Genomic DNA, 15,343 nt, shown 5'->3' with positions numbered 1-15,343 from the left:
CAAAGACAAACAGATCCACATGGCAGAGCCACCCTTCCTGGGGGCGGTGACACGTGGTCCTGCACAAACGGACAAAGGAAAGATGGGCCAGTCGATTCTCGGTTGTGCCTACCGACAGCTGTCAGCATAAATCAGGTTCCCGACCCCGGCTGCCACCTACTGCGGAGAGCCTGGCCCCCCGGAACCAGCACAGGCTTGCCTGTCTGAGAGCCAGAAACGGAACTGTGACGTCGGCTTCAGTGTCCACTCAGCTGCGCTGGGGCCCGGTTGTCCAAACAAGCCCTTGGGGTGTTGCTGTGTAGGTGTTTTGTAGACATGGCCAGCAGACTTTGAGTAAAGCAGCTTTCCCGTCATAATGTGGTGGGCCTCATCCGATCGGTTGAGGTGTTGAGAGGAAAAACAGGTTTCTCAAAGAGGAGGCAGTTCTGCCGGGAGACTGAAGTGTTGGCCTGCCCTGCAGAATGCAGACTTGCGGGCCCTCCTTCAGTCTCTCTCCCTCAGACCCCCTCTCAGTGTGCACAGGGGAGACAGAGCAGGATATTCTGAAACGCGCATACACATGCCGTCCCGGCTTGCCGTCTCTGGGGAAGCCTGACTAATAACAGACACAAGAGCAGTTGGGGAAGAAGTCAGCGCAGGCAAAGTTCTCTTGGTACTTGCCCTCACTCGGGAGTGTTTAGACTCTGAAAACACGTCCCGGGCAGGGCAGTTTGTCTGGAATGGGAGTTCAATTGCACATCGGGGGGGACCTCCAGGACAATGAATTCTTAATGCTCAAAACATGAAAAGTATGACTTTCGTCCAAACATAAACTGAGCTTGTGTAAGGTTAAATGAACACATCAACTGGGAACCAGAAAGAAGGTAAGGCTGATACATAGATTTGATTTGGTGGCTTTGTCTTAAAGATGAAACCTTAAAATAGCAGCAACCATAACCAGCAGTATATATCAAAGAGGGAGTATTATGACCAAACAAGGTTTATTTCAGGAATAAAGAGTTGGTTTAACATTAAAAAACTAATCAATCAAACGTGCTGCATTAACAAATTGAAAGAAAAATAGTCAAATGGTCACCTCAGTAGATTAAAAAAAAAGCTTTGAATGTAATAAATGTCCATTCATGATAAATTCTTAACAAACTAAACGTAGGGTGGTTCTACCTTAATTATATAAGAGCATCGACCAAAACCTGCCTTACTGCAAACACGAGCTTAGTAGCAAAGACGGAACGTGTGGGGTCTAGAGTCGGGTGCGGCATGAATATGGGATTAGCCCACGGAACAGCACAGGGAAAGGACATCATGCACAGCCTGAGAGCAGCACCGTCGACCACAAGGGCCCCGCGTCAGTGCGGCCGCCCTGTCCCTGGACCGGACCCCGTGTCCACTGCCTGGAACAACTCATAAGCCCACCCTCGAAGTTTGCATGTCTGGAGCTTGCTTCCTCCTGCTCTGTGCTGCCTGAAGTGAACCCCCAAATATGATGCCTGCACCCCCGGCAGACCCACACAGAAGGGCCACCTGCCAGAGTGTCCATGAGAAGGCCCTTCACCTCAAGTCCATCCTAAAAGGTTTTCAGGCTTCGCTCAAGATCTGGAGGCAACTGGAGGTTGGAGCAGAGCTTCCCAGCACATCCCATTTACCACATCCCCCAGAAGACCCCCTTCTTCATGCTGAGAACAGGGCATCAGCCTTCCCAGGGGTTCGTGAGGGGTGCTGTCCTTGTGCATGTGTGACCATGTGTACACGTGCGTGCAAATGTGAGCATGTGTGTGCATATATGTGCACAAGTGACCGTGTGTGCATTGTGTGCACGTGTGAGTGTGAGCACGTGTACATGTGTGTGTGCATGTGTGAGCGTGAGCATGTGTACATGTGCATGCAGATTATGTGCACGTGTGAGCATGTGTGTGTGTAAGCATGTGTGCATGTGGTCCAGAGGCTTCACACTCAGTCCATCTCACAGATGAAGAAACGCAGGTGGAGAGACTTACGGATACGGGAGGAGGCTGTCTGGTTCCAGGTGCTGGGACCCTCTGAACCAGACCTGAGTGCCCGACTTCCCAGAGGACCATGACCGTCGGTCCCACCGGGATGCGGAGGCGGCCCCCTGGCCACACCTCGGAAGCACCTGCAGTCCTCAGGGGTGTGGTTGCATAGGCACTGGATCAGGGCTCAGCAGGGACCCAAGCACAGCCTGGGGGACGTCGCCTGTCACGTGGGTCCTGCTTCCCCACAAGTAACACCAGGAAGGTTTTCTTTGCCTCCTAAGACCGTTTTGAGGATTGCATGAAACAATATGAAAACTGCTTAGCTCTCCCTGGGCTCAGAGCAAACACCCCATAAATATCAGCTGGGGTATTAAATAGACATCACAATTAGGTGCAGTGTGTGTGGGATGGGATGTGCTCCATTCAGTACCTTGAGGGACCTCATGAAAGAGCCATGAGAATTTTTAGATTTGATGGATATAGTTCCCAAATATTATATTTTTAATCTGCATCTTAAAGGAAATGTTAGACAGGACAACTTAATTGTCTTAAATTATTCAATCTGTCAGGCAGAGAGATTAAAAAATATTTTAGGCCCTAATGAGGAAAACAGAGTTTATTAATCTTTCCCTCTTTTAAATTAAAATTATTTATTTCCCAGAAACTACTTTTACCTGGTGATGGATTTTCAACATTATAAGTTTAGGGGGTTTAGGTATTAGTTGGGTGTGCATTCGTGATCAAAAATATTTTTATAAAGGTTCAGAAATAAGCGATTTTTATAAGAAATTCCACTTCAAACCTAATGTTTTCTCAATAGTCAATTGACAAATGCTGTGAATGTCTGCTACGGTCCTGACCCCAAATCCCTGCCTAGACCAAACCTACAAGTTCATGGTGAAGACGCAGGGGCACAGGAATCACTAACCAGAGAGCGTGATGCATCCCGTTGGCCAGACATGTACTGTGGGTGTGTCCAGAGCAGGAGACACAGTTTTCTTCAGGAAAAGATAAGAAGAGAAATCCTAAAATCATAAATGGAAGTTTGAAGAGAACGTGTCCACAGGGGGACAGCCGTGTGCAGGTGGAGCTGAGGGCAGCTGCATGCCTTCTGTGCACGAGTCACTGTAAATTCCTGGGTCTGCTCCACGCCGACTCATGTCTCACTCCCTCTTGTTCTAGAATTCTGTCATCACTTGGCTACTCTTCAAGAATTGTCATATTCTGAAGTAATATTCCTGTGAACTCAGAATTGTCACCTTTGATCCTCAAACCCTGGCATCATAATACCAATAGAGTGGGAGTTTCTGTTTTTATATAACCTAAATAATTGGCTAAATCATCTAATTTTCAGAGTGTACAATTTTAAATAACAACAATTATTTAAATATATAGGAAATATCATAGATATTGTCTTCCTTCTTTTTTTTTTAATGTTCTATGTCAATTATACCTCTTTTTTTTTCCATTTTTTAAAATTTTATTCTTATGTTAATCCCCATACATTACATCATTAGTTTTAGATGAAGTGTTCCATGATTCATTGTTTGTGCACAACACCCAGTGCTCCATGCAGAATGTGCCCTCCTCAATACCCACCACCAGGCTAACCCATCCTCCCACCCCCCCTCCCCTCTAGAACCCTGTTTGTTTTTCAGAGTCCATCGTCTCTCATGGTTCGTCTCCCCTTCCGATTCCCCCCCCTCATTCTTCCCCTTCTGCTATCTTCTTCTTTTTTTTCTTAACATATATTGCATTATTTGTTTCAGAGGTACAGATCTGAGATTCAACAGTCTTGCACAATTCACAGCACTTACCAGAGCACACACCCTCCCCAGTGTCCATCACCCAGTCACCCCATCCCTCCCACCCCACCCCCCACTCCAACAACACTCAGTTTGTTTCCTGCGATTAAGAATTCCTCATATCAGTGAGAACATATGATACATGTCTTTCTCTGTTTGACTTATTTCACTCAACATAATACCCTCCAGTTCTATCCACATCGTTGCAAATGGCAAGATCTCATTCCTTTTGATGGCTGCATAATATTCCATTGTATATATATATACCACATCTTCTTTATCCATTCATCTGTCGATGGACATCTTGGCTCTTTCCACAGTTTGGCTATTGTGGACATTGCTGCTATAAACATTGGGGTGCACATAGCCCTTCGGATCCCTACTCTTGTATCTTTGGGGTAAATACCCAGTAGTGCAATTGCTGGATCATATGGTAGCTCTATTTTCAACTTTTTGAGGAACTTCCATACTGTTTTCCAGAGTGGCTGCACCAGCTTGCATTCCCACCAGCAGTGGAGGAGGGTTCCCCTTTCTCCGCATCCCCGCCAACATCTGTCATTTCCTGACTTGTTAATTTTAGCCATTCTGACTGGTGTGAGGTGGTATCTCATTGAGGTTTTGATTTGGATTTCCCTGATGCTGAGCGATATTGAACACTTTTTCATGTGTCTGTTGGCCATTTGGATGTCTTCTTTGGAAAAATGTCTGTTCATGTCTTCTGCCCATTTCTTGATTGCAAACCCCCACACTTCTTTGAGCATTTGCTTCTTCACAGTAAAGTCTTAGGCGATATTGGTTGGAATGTCCTCCCGAATATCTCTGCAGTCTGAGGAGCTCTCATTTCTGAATTCATTGTTTGTGGCATGGCATCCAGAAAGAGATTTTCTTATCTGCCTTCCTTTAAGTGGATCCCACTTTCTTTGAACTTATTTATCCTTTTGTATCTTGTTTGATAGTTACTTATTTACACATACTTATTCTACACAAAACCTGAAGGAAAAATGTCTGTGCTTTTATTACAGGTAGTACTAAGTAAAATGCTCTGCACATAGTAGGTGCTCAATGAGCATTGGTTGAGCAGGTGCATGGAGAAGTGAAGTCCAACATTCAAGGAAGGTGACTTTGCTTATACAACTCCAGATAAATCGAAAAGTTACTTATTTTTGGAAAAATGTCTCTAGAGGTCTGACTACGTTTTAAATGGATTTGCTTAAGTCACATTGAATAAATTCATCCTGGACAGAACTGCGGCTTATTTGCTACCACATCTTAAGAAACGTGTGAGCCAAAAATATAGCTCCCAAGGTGGTTATATACCAAATATCAAATGTAGGCACCAAGGAGAAGCTTTCAATAAGTCTTTTCTGTTGTGACTTCTACATTGCTTGTAATAGAGCTAAAATAGCTAAGTTTTATTTATCATGGAAGGATTTTTTCATTTGCATCTTGTTATGGTGTTTTGCCCTGAAAATAGCTGCTATGACACTCGGCACGTGTTTGCTCTTCAGATTTGCATGGCTCTGGACCCACACTGATCTAGTGAGGCTGCCTTCTTCCCTGGGTCTCCCAGTCTGAAGCCCCTGAGTGCCGCCCCCAGGAGGGATTGCAAAACAACCAGCCTGGCGGCCAGCATTGTGTGAACACTACGAGAATCAAACACGGGGATATGTGAGAATCTCATGACAATTTCCTTCCCACGGGGCTCCAGGGAGATTTACCCCATTGGTCCTGAGGTCCCAGTCTTGGAGAAAAGTCACTTAATGCATGACATTTTGCTGTTGTTTCTTTTTGTTCTCACATGTTACCCTTACGAGGTCACTTCTAATTCTGAATTTTAGTGTTTCTTGGCCCCCAGCACTTTGCTATTTTCAAGGAAGCTTCTGCTGTTAATCCCTTTTGCTTATTGACCTTAGGGTTTACACCTTGAGTCTTCCTGCAGAAGCATGAGCCACAAAACTGGGAAGTTAACGAGGCTCAGTCATTAGCAGACGGGATTTTTTGAGGTGGGGAGGGCAGGGAAACATTTTCCCAGAATTTCTGAATGCTCTGGGCAGATGCTGTGCAGGATTCTGGTTTCCTCTGCGCAGAACTCAGGCCAGGGCTGGGGACTTGGGGGACGATCAGGGTGAGATTTCAGACGAAACAGATGATGACGCTTTGAGGCTCCATTGTCCAGTCAGATTGCATTTGGTTGGTCATTCTACACTTTCACATGCACATGCAAACACATGCACACACCGCAGGCACACGCTCACGCACTCCTGCACACATGTGAGCACACGCATGCCTGCACACACTTGCACACACCACACACGTGCGCACACTCACGCATACGCACTGACACGCATGCCGATGCACGTGCACATACACACTCATACATGCAGACACACATGCGCACGTGCACACACCCACACAGCCACACGTGTGCACACGTACATGCACACTCACGGACACATACCTACTCACACATGCACACACATGCCTGCACACACTCGCACACACCACACACGTGCACACACTCACGCACACGCACTGACACGCATGCCGATGCACGTACACATACACACTCATATGTGCAGACACACATGCGCACACACCCACACAGCCACACGTGTGCACACGTACATGCACACTCACAGACACATACCTACTCACACACTTACACATGACACACACACATGCACACACATGTTCACTTGCTCTGTGCCTGGCATGGTGCTATGAGTGGCAGACACAGCAGTAAACCAACGATAAACAACAGACAATCAACAGTAAAGACACAATTCTTGCTCACTGTTGGTGTTTCAGCACAGGAAGGGGGAGGGAGAAGTAAGGACACACTTCACAGCCACGAGGGGCGTGGCACGAGCTTCTTTCTCAGGCTTTGGGGGCCGTGGAGGAAGTTTCCTGAAGGAAGTGAACTCTCAGTGGCGGGAAATCCAGTCATGGCTTGGCTGTGGAGGGCTCGGGGTGCAGCGTATCAGCAGCAGAAGGGAGCATGTGGGTTGGAGGCGGAAGCAGGAGGGCTGCCCGTGGGGGGAGCATGTGATGAAATGCAAGCCCACTACCTTTTGTTCTTGTCTGGAATCGGTGGCACCCCGCAGTTCCCCGCGACCTGGGCTGGTCTGTGCCCCCGACTGCCTCCGGCCTTGCTCTCACTTCGGGGAAGCGGTGCAGCCCCAAGTCGGGGCCCTCGTCCTGGGCTCCAGCCCCGTCTGACCCAGCCCTCGCCACTGCCCTCCGCGTGCTCTTTACTCCTGGTAAGGGAAGGAGCCAGACCAGTTCCCCAGGAGACGCCTACCCAGAAGTCCAATCATTTGATAAAAGAGGAGCCTGTAAGATGCACCACGTTTTCTTTCATGCCAGCGACAGCCCACCGATGTTCCTCAAGACGCTCCGGCCGCAGCGAGATGAGTCGGCCTCAGCGGCAGCATGGTGCATGACGGATCTGCTCCGAGGCTCCCGGCGCCCACCAGGGACCACGTCCCCCACCTTTCCAGGCACATTCCTCAGGCTTCTGTTGCTTGAAGACAAGCAAGTAGACTAACTCCAAGAGTCCCTGAAGCTGGGGGAGCAGCTGTGTCTGCGTCGGGGAAGGAGAGGACTGCTCCCACGTCCGGAGCGGACAGGAACACAGGTGAGGGGAAGCCAATGCACCTGCAGCAGGTTTCATGCTGCGTGAACCCCGGTGACCCCGTCTGGAAATGTGTGCATCAACGTACACTTCCCCATTTAGGAGCATCTTACCTCAGAGCTGTGTTAACTTCTCCCTTGGAAATGACCACTTCAGAAACTACTGATCTGCAAAGTGTGAGCTTAGATGTGTCTCCCATCCTCCGTGGGAGTGTCTGGGGTCTCCCCGTGGGGGGCTGAGTCCCGAGAACCATCTCCGTGTTCCCTCCTCAGCTGCTTCCTTCCTGGAATCGATCCTGATCTTACCTTTGGAGGAGATAACCAATGACTGATTCTAGAAATTCCGAGAAGGCATCCTCTCCACTGATGCTCTGTGCACACCTCTCTCCCTTCCCCAGCCCCCCCATCACACTGCTCCACCCAGAATTACCCAGGCTTTACACACAGACCAGTAATTTCCCTCCAAAGCACATAGGGATTCCTTAATAGCAATTTATGCCCTCTCTGCTTTTGACTAAAGTGCCCATCAGTGGCAAGATTTTTGAAAGCTTCTCTATAAGTGGAATTTTGAAGAATAAAATGATTGTTAATTTAAACACAAGTTAGCCTCAGGTGGTAAAGGATAGGAGAAAGTGAGTCTCATCACACAGGGTCCCGGGATCATACGTCTTTTTTTCCAGTTGTTTTTGCACATAGGTGTTGTGTTCCTAAGGATACATGTGAATACATGCTGATAATATGAACAACACAAAGAATATGCTTCTGATATTCTGTCTTCACTTACTTTTCCTTATCAGGACTTACATGGGGAAACTGGGGCATTTGTTACACTGAGGCACACTGCATTTGCACATCCAACATTACCTGTGAAATCCAGGTGTGCCAACAGTTTCTGTAAAATGCCAACTCTTAATATTGTAGGCTTTATGGGCCATATATAGTGTCTGTCACATCATCCTTTTCAACTTAATTGGAAGTGTTTACCACCCTTTAAGGCGTAAGGATATGTATCTGGGCAACTGTAAAGTGCCTGTAATGGTCGTGTTTTGATGCCCTTGGGGGAGCCCCATCCCCCATCAAGGTGGGACTTGTGTCTTGCTTCCAACCTGGAGGATATGGCAGAGGTGAGGGGGTTTCACTCTGGTGACCACTCCATGTTACAGGACACCTCAACAGGTTCTCTTGCTCTCCTGATGGCCAGGAAGAAATGACTTGTGATGTGATTTGTCCATGGAGAGGCCCAGGCAGGGAGCTGCAGGGAACACAAGCTGCTGAGGCCCTTCATGTCACAGCAACGAGGGATGGATTCCACCAACACCTGAGTCAGTTTGAGGTTGCCCCCAGGAGAGCCCACGGATGAGAACACAGCCCAGCTGACTCCCTGAGAGAAGCCTGTGAGATCCCGAGCACCTAAGCGTGGACAGCAACCCATAGACACTGTGTGACTGCAAATGTGAGTTGTTTTAAGACTCTCTATCTATCAATATCTCTATCTATCTATCTATCCATCTATATATATACCACATCTTCTTTATCCACTCATCTGTCGATGGACACCTGGGCTCGTTCCACAGTTTGGCTATTGTGGACATTGCTGCTATAAACATCGGGGTGCACGTGCCCATTTGGATCACTGTGTTTGTACCCTTTGGATAAATACCTAGTAATAAAATTGCTGGATCATAGGGTAGCTCTATTTTTAACTTTCTAAGGAAACTCCATGTTGTTTTCCAGTGGTTGTACCAGTTTGTGACTATTACTCAGCCATCAAAAAGAATGAAATCTTGCCATTTGCAACAACGTTCATGGAACTAGACGAATCTTACCTCTGTCTCCAAAGGTTTTTAGTTTTTGTCCTTCTTAAAAATACAGATTCTCATAGTATATTCTTATGTTTAAAGAGTATGTATTTTGGAATATGCATTATGAGCCTTGTTTTAACATTAAATTCTGCTATTAATTCATAAGCTCTTAATTTAAAAAATTGGGGTAATTCTTCAGATTACAGAACTTTATTTGTTATTTGTTTCATTATTACTTATTGTCTGTCTGCTTCATTTCTTACTTCTGAAACTAATGCATTTTGAATATCTTGTTTCTTCTTATATTAACTATAACAGTGCCCTTTCCCCATTTATTCTTCTGGAAAGTCTCTAACTGGTATTTCAATCATTAATGTGGGTTTTTTTTTTTCAGTATCAAAACTCCCTTCAAAGTTGGAGAAAAGTGTGATAAGCCACTCTCTTTGGAGTTTATGTTAATATTGCTTGACCTGTGCATAGGACTCTTAATCTCCTATCCTGTTTCCAACTAAGTCATTCTAAATTTCAGACAAAAGGCTACAAGGCTTTCAGCCATGATATAGAACTCCCTCTATTATAGTTATTTTTGTCAATTCACTGGGAGATTGGGAGAGTAGCTGGCCCCCTGGGCTTTGGCTGCTATCCTAATGCTAGGTTTATTTATAACCAGTATAATCATTCTCAAGACTGCACAAAATCCTTCAATACGGGTTATTTAGTCTCCTTTTTAAACCTATATCATTATTTCTTTGATCTTAAATCCCATTAAAATAAACCATAAGGATAATTTTATTTTTATTTTTTATTTTTTAGGTTTTTATTTAAATTCTAGTTAACATACAGTGCGATGTTGGTTTCAGGAGTATCATTCAGAGATTCACCACTTACAACACCCAGTGCTCATCACAGCAGGTGCCCTCCCATCCCCCATCTAGCCCATCCCCCACCCACCTCCCTCCATCAACCCTCAGTTTGTTCTCTATCATTAAGAGTCTCTTATGGTTTATTTCCCTACCTCTCTTCCCTCCCACCCTCCCATACATTCATCTATTTTATTTCTTAAATTCCACATATCAGTGAAATCATATGGTATTTGTCTTTCTCTGATTGACTTATTTCACTTAGCATAATACTCTCTAGCCCTATGTGTGTTGTTGCAAATCGAAGATTTCATTCTCTTTGGTGGCTGAATAATATTCCATTATACACACACACACACACACACACACACACACACACACACCCTGTGTCTTCTTTACCCATTCATCAGTCGATAGACATTTGGGCTTTCCCTAGTTTGGCTATTGTTATAATGCTGCTGTAAACATTGGGGTGTATGTGCCCCTTTGAATTTGTATTTTTGTATCCTTTGGGTAAATACCTAGTAGTGCAATTGCTGGATCTTAGGGTATTTCTATTTTTAATTTTTGAGGAACCTCCATACTGTTTTCCAGAGTGGCTACACGAGCTTGCATTCCCACCAACAGTACAAGAGGGTTCCCCTTTCTCTGCATCCCCGCCAACACTTATTTCCTGTGTTGTTCATTTTAGCCATTCTGACTGATGTGAGGTGGTATCTCATTGTGGTTTTGATTTGAATTTCTCTGATGCCGAGTGATGCTGAGCATTTTTTCATGTGTCTGTTGACCATTTGTATGTCTTCTTTGGAGAAATGTCTGTTCATGTCTTCTATTTATTGACTGGATTATTTGTTTTTTGAGTGTGGAGTTTGGTAAGTTCTTTACAGATTTTGGATATTAACAGGTTATTTAGTCATAAATCTTACAAGGACTCTTTCAAGTGGGACAAATAGTCACTTTTGCATCTTTTTTATGGAAGAGAAAGCAGGTCACAATCTAGATTTTTAGATTTCTGCTCTAACAATCTCTCCATTCAAAATCATTATGTCATTCAAGTTATTCTCAGAATTTTGGGAGAGAATGATGTGGTTCTCTGACCTGTGATTTCATAATGTGGCCCTTTGCCGCCCACGCAGTCTCGCAGCGAGAAACCCAGGGACGCCCCTCCTCCTGGCCACCACGGCTCCCAGTCTCAACGTTGCACTGCGCTTGAGGCATTTCATCTCAAAAAGATTGTTTTAATTGTCTCCCTTTCCATTTCAAAATTAAAGTATGAAATACTCAGGGAAGAAAAAAATGCTAATCTGTCACATTCAGAGCAGGTGATGGGACAGTGGGGTTTAGAATGAGGGAGGTTACTGTTACTATGGTGACTCTGAATGTAATGGAAAAGCCAAGTTGCCTGAAGGGATGGGTCATCTTGAAGGAGAGTCATGACAGTGTGACAGGAGATCTTTGGTTGCTGTAACATTTAAGGTGCTTTTTAGGTATTAACTTACAGGTTTATCCCAATGTAGGTTCACCAACAATGGGGACAATGACGGAACTCTCTAGGTCACGAGTGTGCTCTGCATCCCAGGCTCCCGGAGTGCACTCAGTGGCCACCTACATTTAGGTGCATCCTTAGTGTTCAAAGTGTGTTTGTACTCAGAGTAAGTTGTGTGATACCTGACACTTTAATTTTCAAGCTATAATTTTAAGATATGAATGTTTATGTTATGTTTTGTCATATTATGTTATGACTTTTCAAAGTGTGTTTATAGGCAAGTGCGTCCTGTGTCCCGAACAAGACTTCTCATGACGGGTCTGCCTCTTGGTCAGACCCATGACTGTGTTGGGTGCACGTACTCTTCTCAGATGGAACAGACGACCCAGACCCATGAGTTTCCCATCATTTGGGGCAATTCTTGCCTTTGCTCCACCTTAGATATTCCGTCCATCTCGGGGAAGGGAGGCCAAGTCCGCAGCATATGATCACACTCAAGTTAGTTGTGGCCAGTGCATCAGATCTCTGGAGAATGGTGGAAGGCACCTCAAGGGGGAATTCTTTCCCAGTGGGCACATTTGCATGGACGGTGGGTTTGTCCCTACCTGGTCTGTCCAACCCACCCCTCGCCACCCTGCAGCCCTGCTGAGAGGAAACCACCCAGCCCCCACTAATGGGCATGTCCCCCAGATTTCTACCAGCAGGCAACCAACCTAGGTTTTCTTTTTCTTTAATGACACTCATTATCTTCATTCTTCTATATTTTTCTCATTATTTCTTGTTATTTAAATTATTATCAATTGTGATCTTGTATTAACACGATTCAATCTAATTAAGGAAAGGCAGTGGAGGGGGTGTTCAACCAGGAAACTGGAGATTAGATGGTGTTCTTCTGAATATTTAAAAATACGTTTTCAAGACTTGGGTCATCTCTTCCCCCCTCCCACCCCCATGACAACTGAAAGACGATATTTCAAAATAGTTAGCTGTGCTTTCTGCTTTTTTAGTTATCAAGAAATCGACCACAAGGGCCAGCATCTGTTAGCCTTCCTCAAGCAGGCAGGGCCGCGGGCGCCTTCTGCTGCCAGGCCTCCTCAGCTAACATCTGGCACCTGCAGGGGCATCTGGGCAGGTGTCCTGGACGAGGTCGCTGTGTGTTTCCTGCGGCACCGCCCGCATCGCCGGCCAGCCGTAAGAGGAGGCTTTCCCCAGGGGCGCCCAGAGGAAGGCCCAACAGGGCGTCTACGGCGGTGGCCAATGCTTTGTTGCAGAAGCTGTATTAAGTAAAATAAATGGAAACTATTTTTCTAACACATTTTTATTTTAAAAAATAAAGATGTTCACACTGCAAATGATTCTTAATCAATCAATATGAACTGCTTTAAATTATGTCAACAGCATTTAACTTTATAACTCGGAACTTTGTCTTTGGTCCTGGCCACATGCCAGATGCTACAGTGGATATTTGTACAAACAGAAAAACCATGAGTCTGGAACTATAGTTCTCGTGGGGTTCTATAAATCAAGTGAAGGCATACTGCTGGGAAGGGATGACATTTTTGGAGACACTAGGGTTTCTGAGTGTCTCCTGCATTTGGAGGCCCAGACTTTGTGGGGGTGAGTGCGGGATGGGCTGCGTGGTTCCCTGGGGCTCCCGACAGTCCTGCCTCCCAGCGTTTCCCTCTGGTGTGGTCCACAGCCTTGTGTGAAGTGTGGATCTAGTGACTTGACTTCCAATGAGCAGGATATGGGAAAAAACAGACAGTGTCCCATCTGGGACCAAATTATGAAAAGATGTGATTTCTGTCTTCGAGCATCCTCTCACCCTGCACTTTGCTTGCCTTGATAAATCAAGATGCCACGTCAAGAGGCCACGTGGCAAGGAACTGGGTGCAGGCTCTGGCCGACGGCCCATGGGGTACAGAGTGCTTTGAGGACACTGAGAGGGCCTGGGAGCAAATTGCCCAATGGACCTTGAGGTGACCATCCTCCCAGCCATCCCTGGACATGACCCTGGCTGGAGGATGCAGCTGGGTGGCACCAGGACCTGGGCTCCCAGAAACCATGAGATCAATAACGAGTGTCAGAGAGCAATGGGTAACGAACACGTCATCAGAGTCCAGTCCTGTGCATGAACTGCTTCAATACTGTTTAGAAAGATTTCAGTTGGACTATGCATTTTTATAAACTAAGGGTATTTTGTGGGCCATTCTGCTGTGGGGGCTCATCATGACCACAACCGTCCCACTCTTCCCACCACCACTCTCCTGGGCTAGAAATTCTGAAATCACTTCTCATTCCTCCGTTACTTTTTCTCTTCATGCTTTAGAAATTTCTCATTTTCCTTCCCCTCTGTCTCTATCATGTAAATCTGGCCATATTCCTCTCTACCTAAATGACAATCCGCCCCCAGTCATGTCTCCCCTAGAATGTATTCTGAAGATTCTGCAGAGGCCCCTGGTTACACTGAGGTTGCATTTCCTTCAGTGTTGAGCATTATGCATGAGTCCTATTCCCTCATTCTGATGACACAGCTTCACTGAAGACTCAGGAGTGGACATCCAAAGCTGCCCTGCTCCATCTCTTCAGGAGTTTTATTATAAACCTAGTTCATCCTTTTATGCCCCAGACAACATAATTTGGGTTCTGTCTTTTAAGCCCCAAAGCACTGCTTAAGCTTAACGCAGAGAGAACAGCACCACACATTGCACCTTCTGGAGGCTTACTTCCCAGATCACTGTTCCCTCTTTCAGACCAGCCTGTTCCCCAGGATCGAGCCGATTGCACAATTTCCTTGTAGCTTATCCAGCAGACTTTCCTCCATGTGCTGGGCCACTGCTAAGTCCCGTGCACTCAGCGTGTGGCTGTTGGCCCCGTGTGTCCTGACTTGTGGACACACGGGAATGGGGGCTCTGGACCCAGGACGTGTGTGGAACGGTGAGCCCAGAAAGGAGACGTGAGCTATGTAGGAAGAGTATCTTCCTCGTTGTGTTCGTGCAGAATGTGCAGAAAGTGTGTGGGCAGATTCAACAAAGCACTCAGGGACCAGGCACTGAAAACTTCTTTATGTTTATATTTAAGGTTGAAACCCTTCGGTGATCCATATCCCTTCAGTGATCCATATCATAAGACATTCTCCACCTGAGTTTCTTCACACCAATTACTACTGATTCCTGTAAGTTAATTTTCATTGCTTCATGTGTTAGAATCTTCAATTAAATCTGTTTGCTACTCATCTCAGTTATTTTGTTTCACTGGTGTCTGGGTTTCTAACATTATAGCATTTCTGCTTTTACATTTTCCTTTTGCATAATTTTATGAAAATACAATATATTCTTGTTACTGTCCCATGATATACTTACTTGCCTTTATTGGCTCTTCTCAGAACTCGGAGTGAAATAATCCAGGGATGAAATGATAAGACCCTAGACTACTGTGCATTTAGGATGGATTAAGGGCATGGGGCACGGATAGGACAAGCCTGAGACCATTCATGGTGATGAGTGACAAGGCTTCGTTCTGGCTCCAAGGTGGGGCATGAAGAAGAGAGAAGAGATGCAGAGACTGGAACACCGAAATGATCATTTCTCGGCCTTTTGGCTAAGATCAAGTGGAACACAGAAATGTTAGGGGGAAATAGTAACAGAAAAATGACAATAAATTAAAATTTTCCATCTTTACATCTTCCGTGCATACCATGGACCAGGCACTTAAAGTATGCCCCTCCCACGCAGCACATCACCTCCTGCTCTCAAAACCAACAGCG

The 15,343-nt window shown here is 45.7% G+C and overlaps 1 protein-coding gene across 1 annotated transcript in view; it reads right to left on the bottom strand.

Moving 5' to 3' along the window:
- Positions 1–7,237, bottom strand: part of LOC118007321 (gamma-2-syntrophin-like) — a 219,473-nt gene extending 212,236 nt beyond the window's left edge. Inside the window, exons 1-2 of the mRNA XM_035000341.1 lie at positions 7,174–7,237; positions 6,956–7,053 (exon numbers count right to left, since the gene is read on the bottom strand). Coding sequence (XP_034856232.1) covers positions 6,956–7,053; positions 7,174–7,237 — 162 coding nt within the window. The remainder of the gene's footprint in view (positions 1–6,955; positions 7,054–7,173) is intronic.
- Positions 7,238–15,343: the final 8,106 nt, after the last annotated feature.

Source organism: Mirounga leonina, unplaced genomic scaffold (assembly GCF_011800145.1).
Source record: "Mirounga leonina isolate KUSES-001 unplaced genomic scaffold, KU_Mleo_1.0 Mir_118, whole genome shotgun sequence".
Classification (NCBI taxonomy): domain Eukaryota; kingdom Metazoa; phylum Chordata; class Mammalia; order Carnivora; family Phocidae; genus Mirounga; species Mirounga leonina.
Note: the sequence above shows the minus strand (reverse complement) of the source record. Positions and strands in the feature narration are given on the sequence as shown.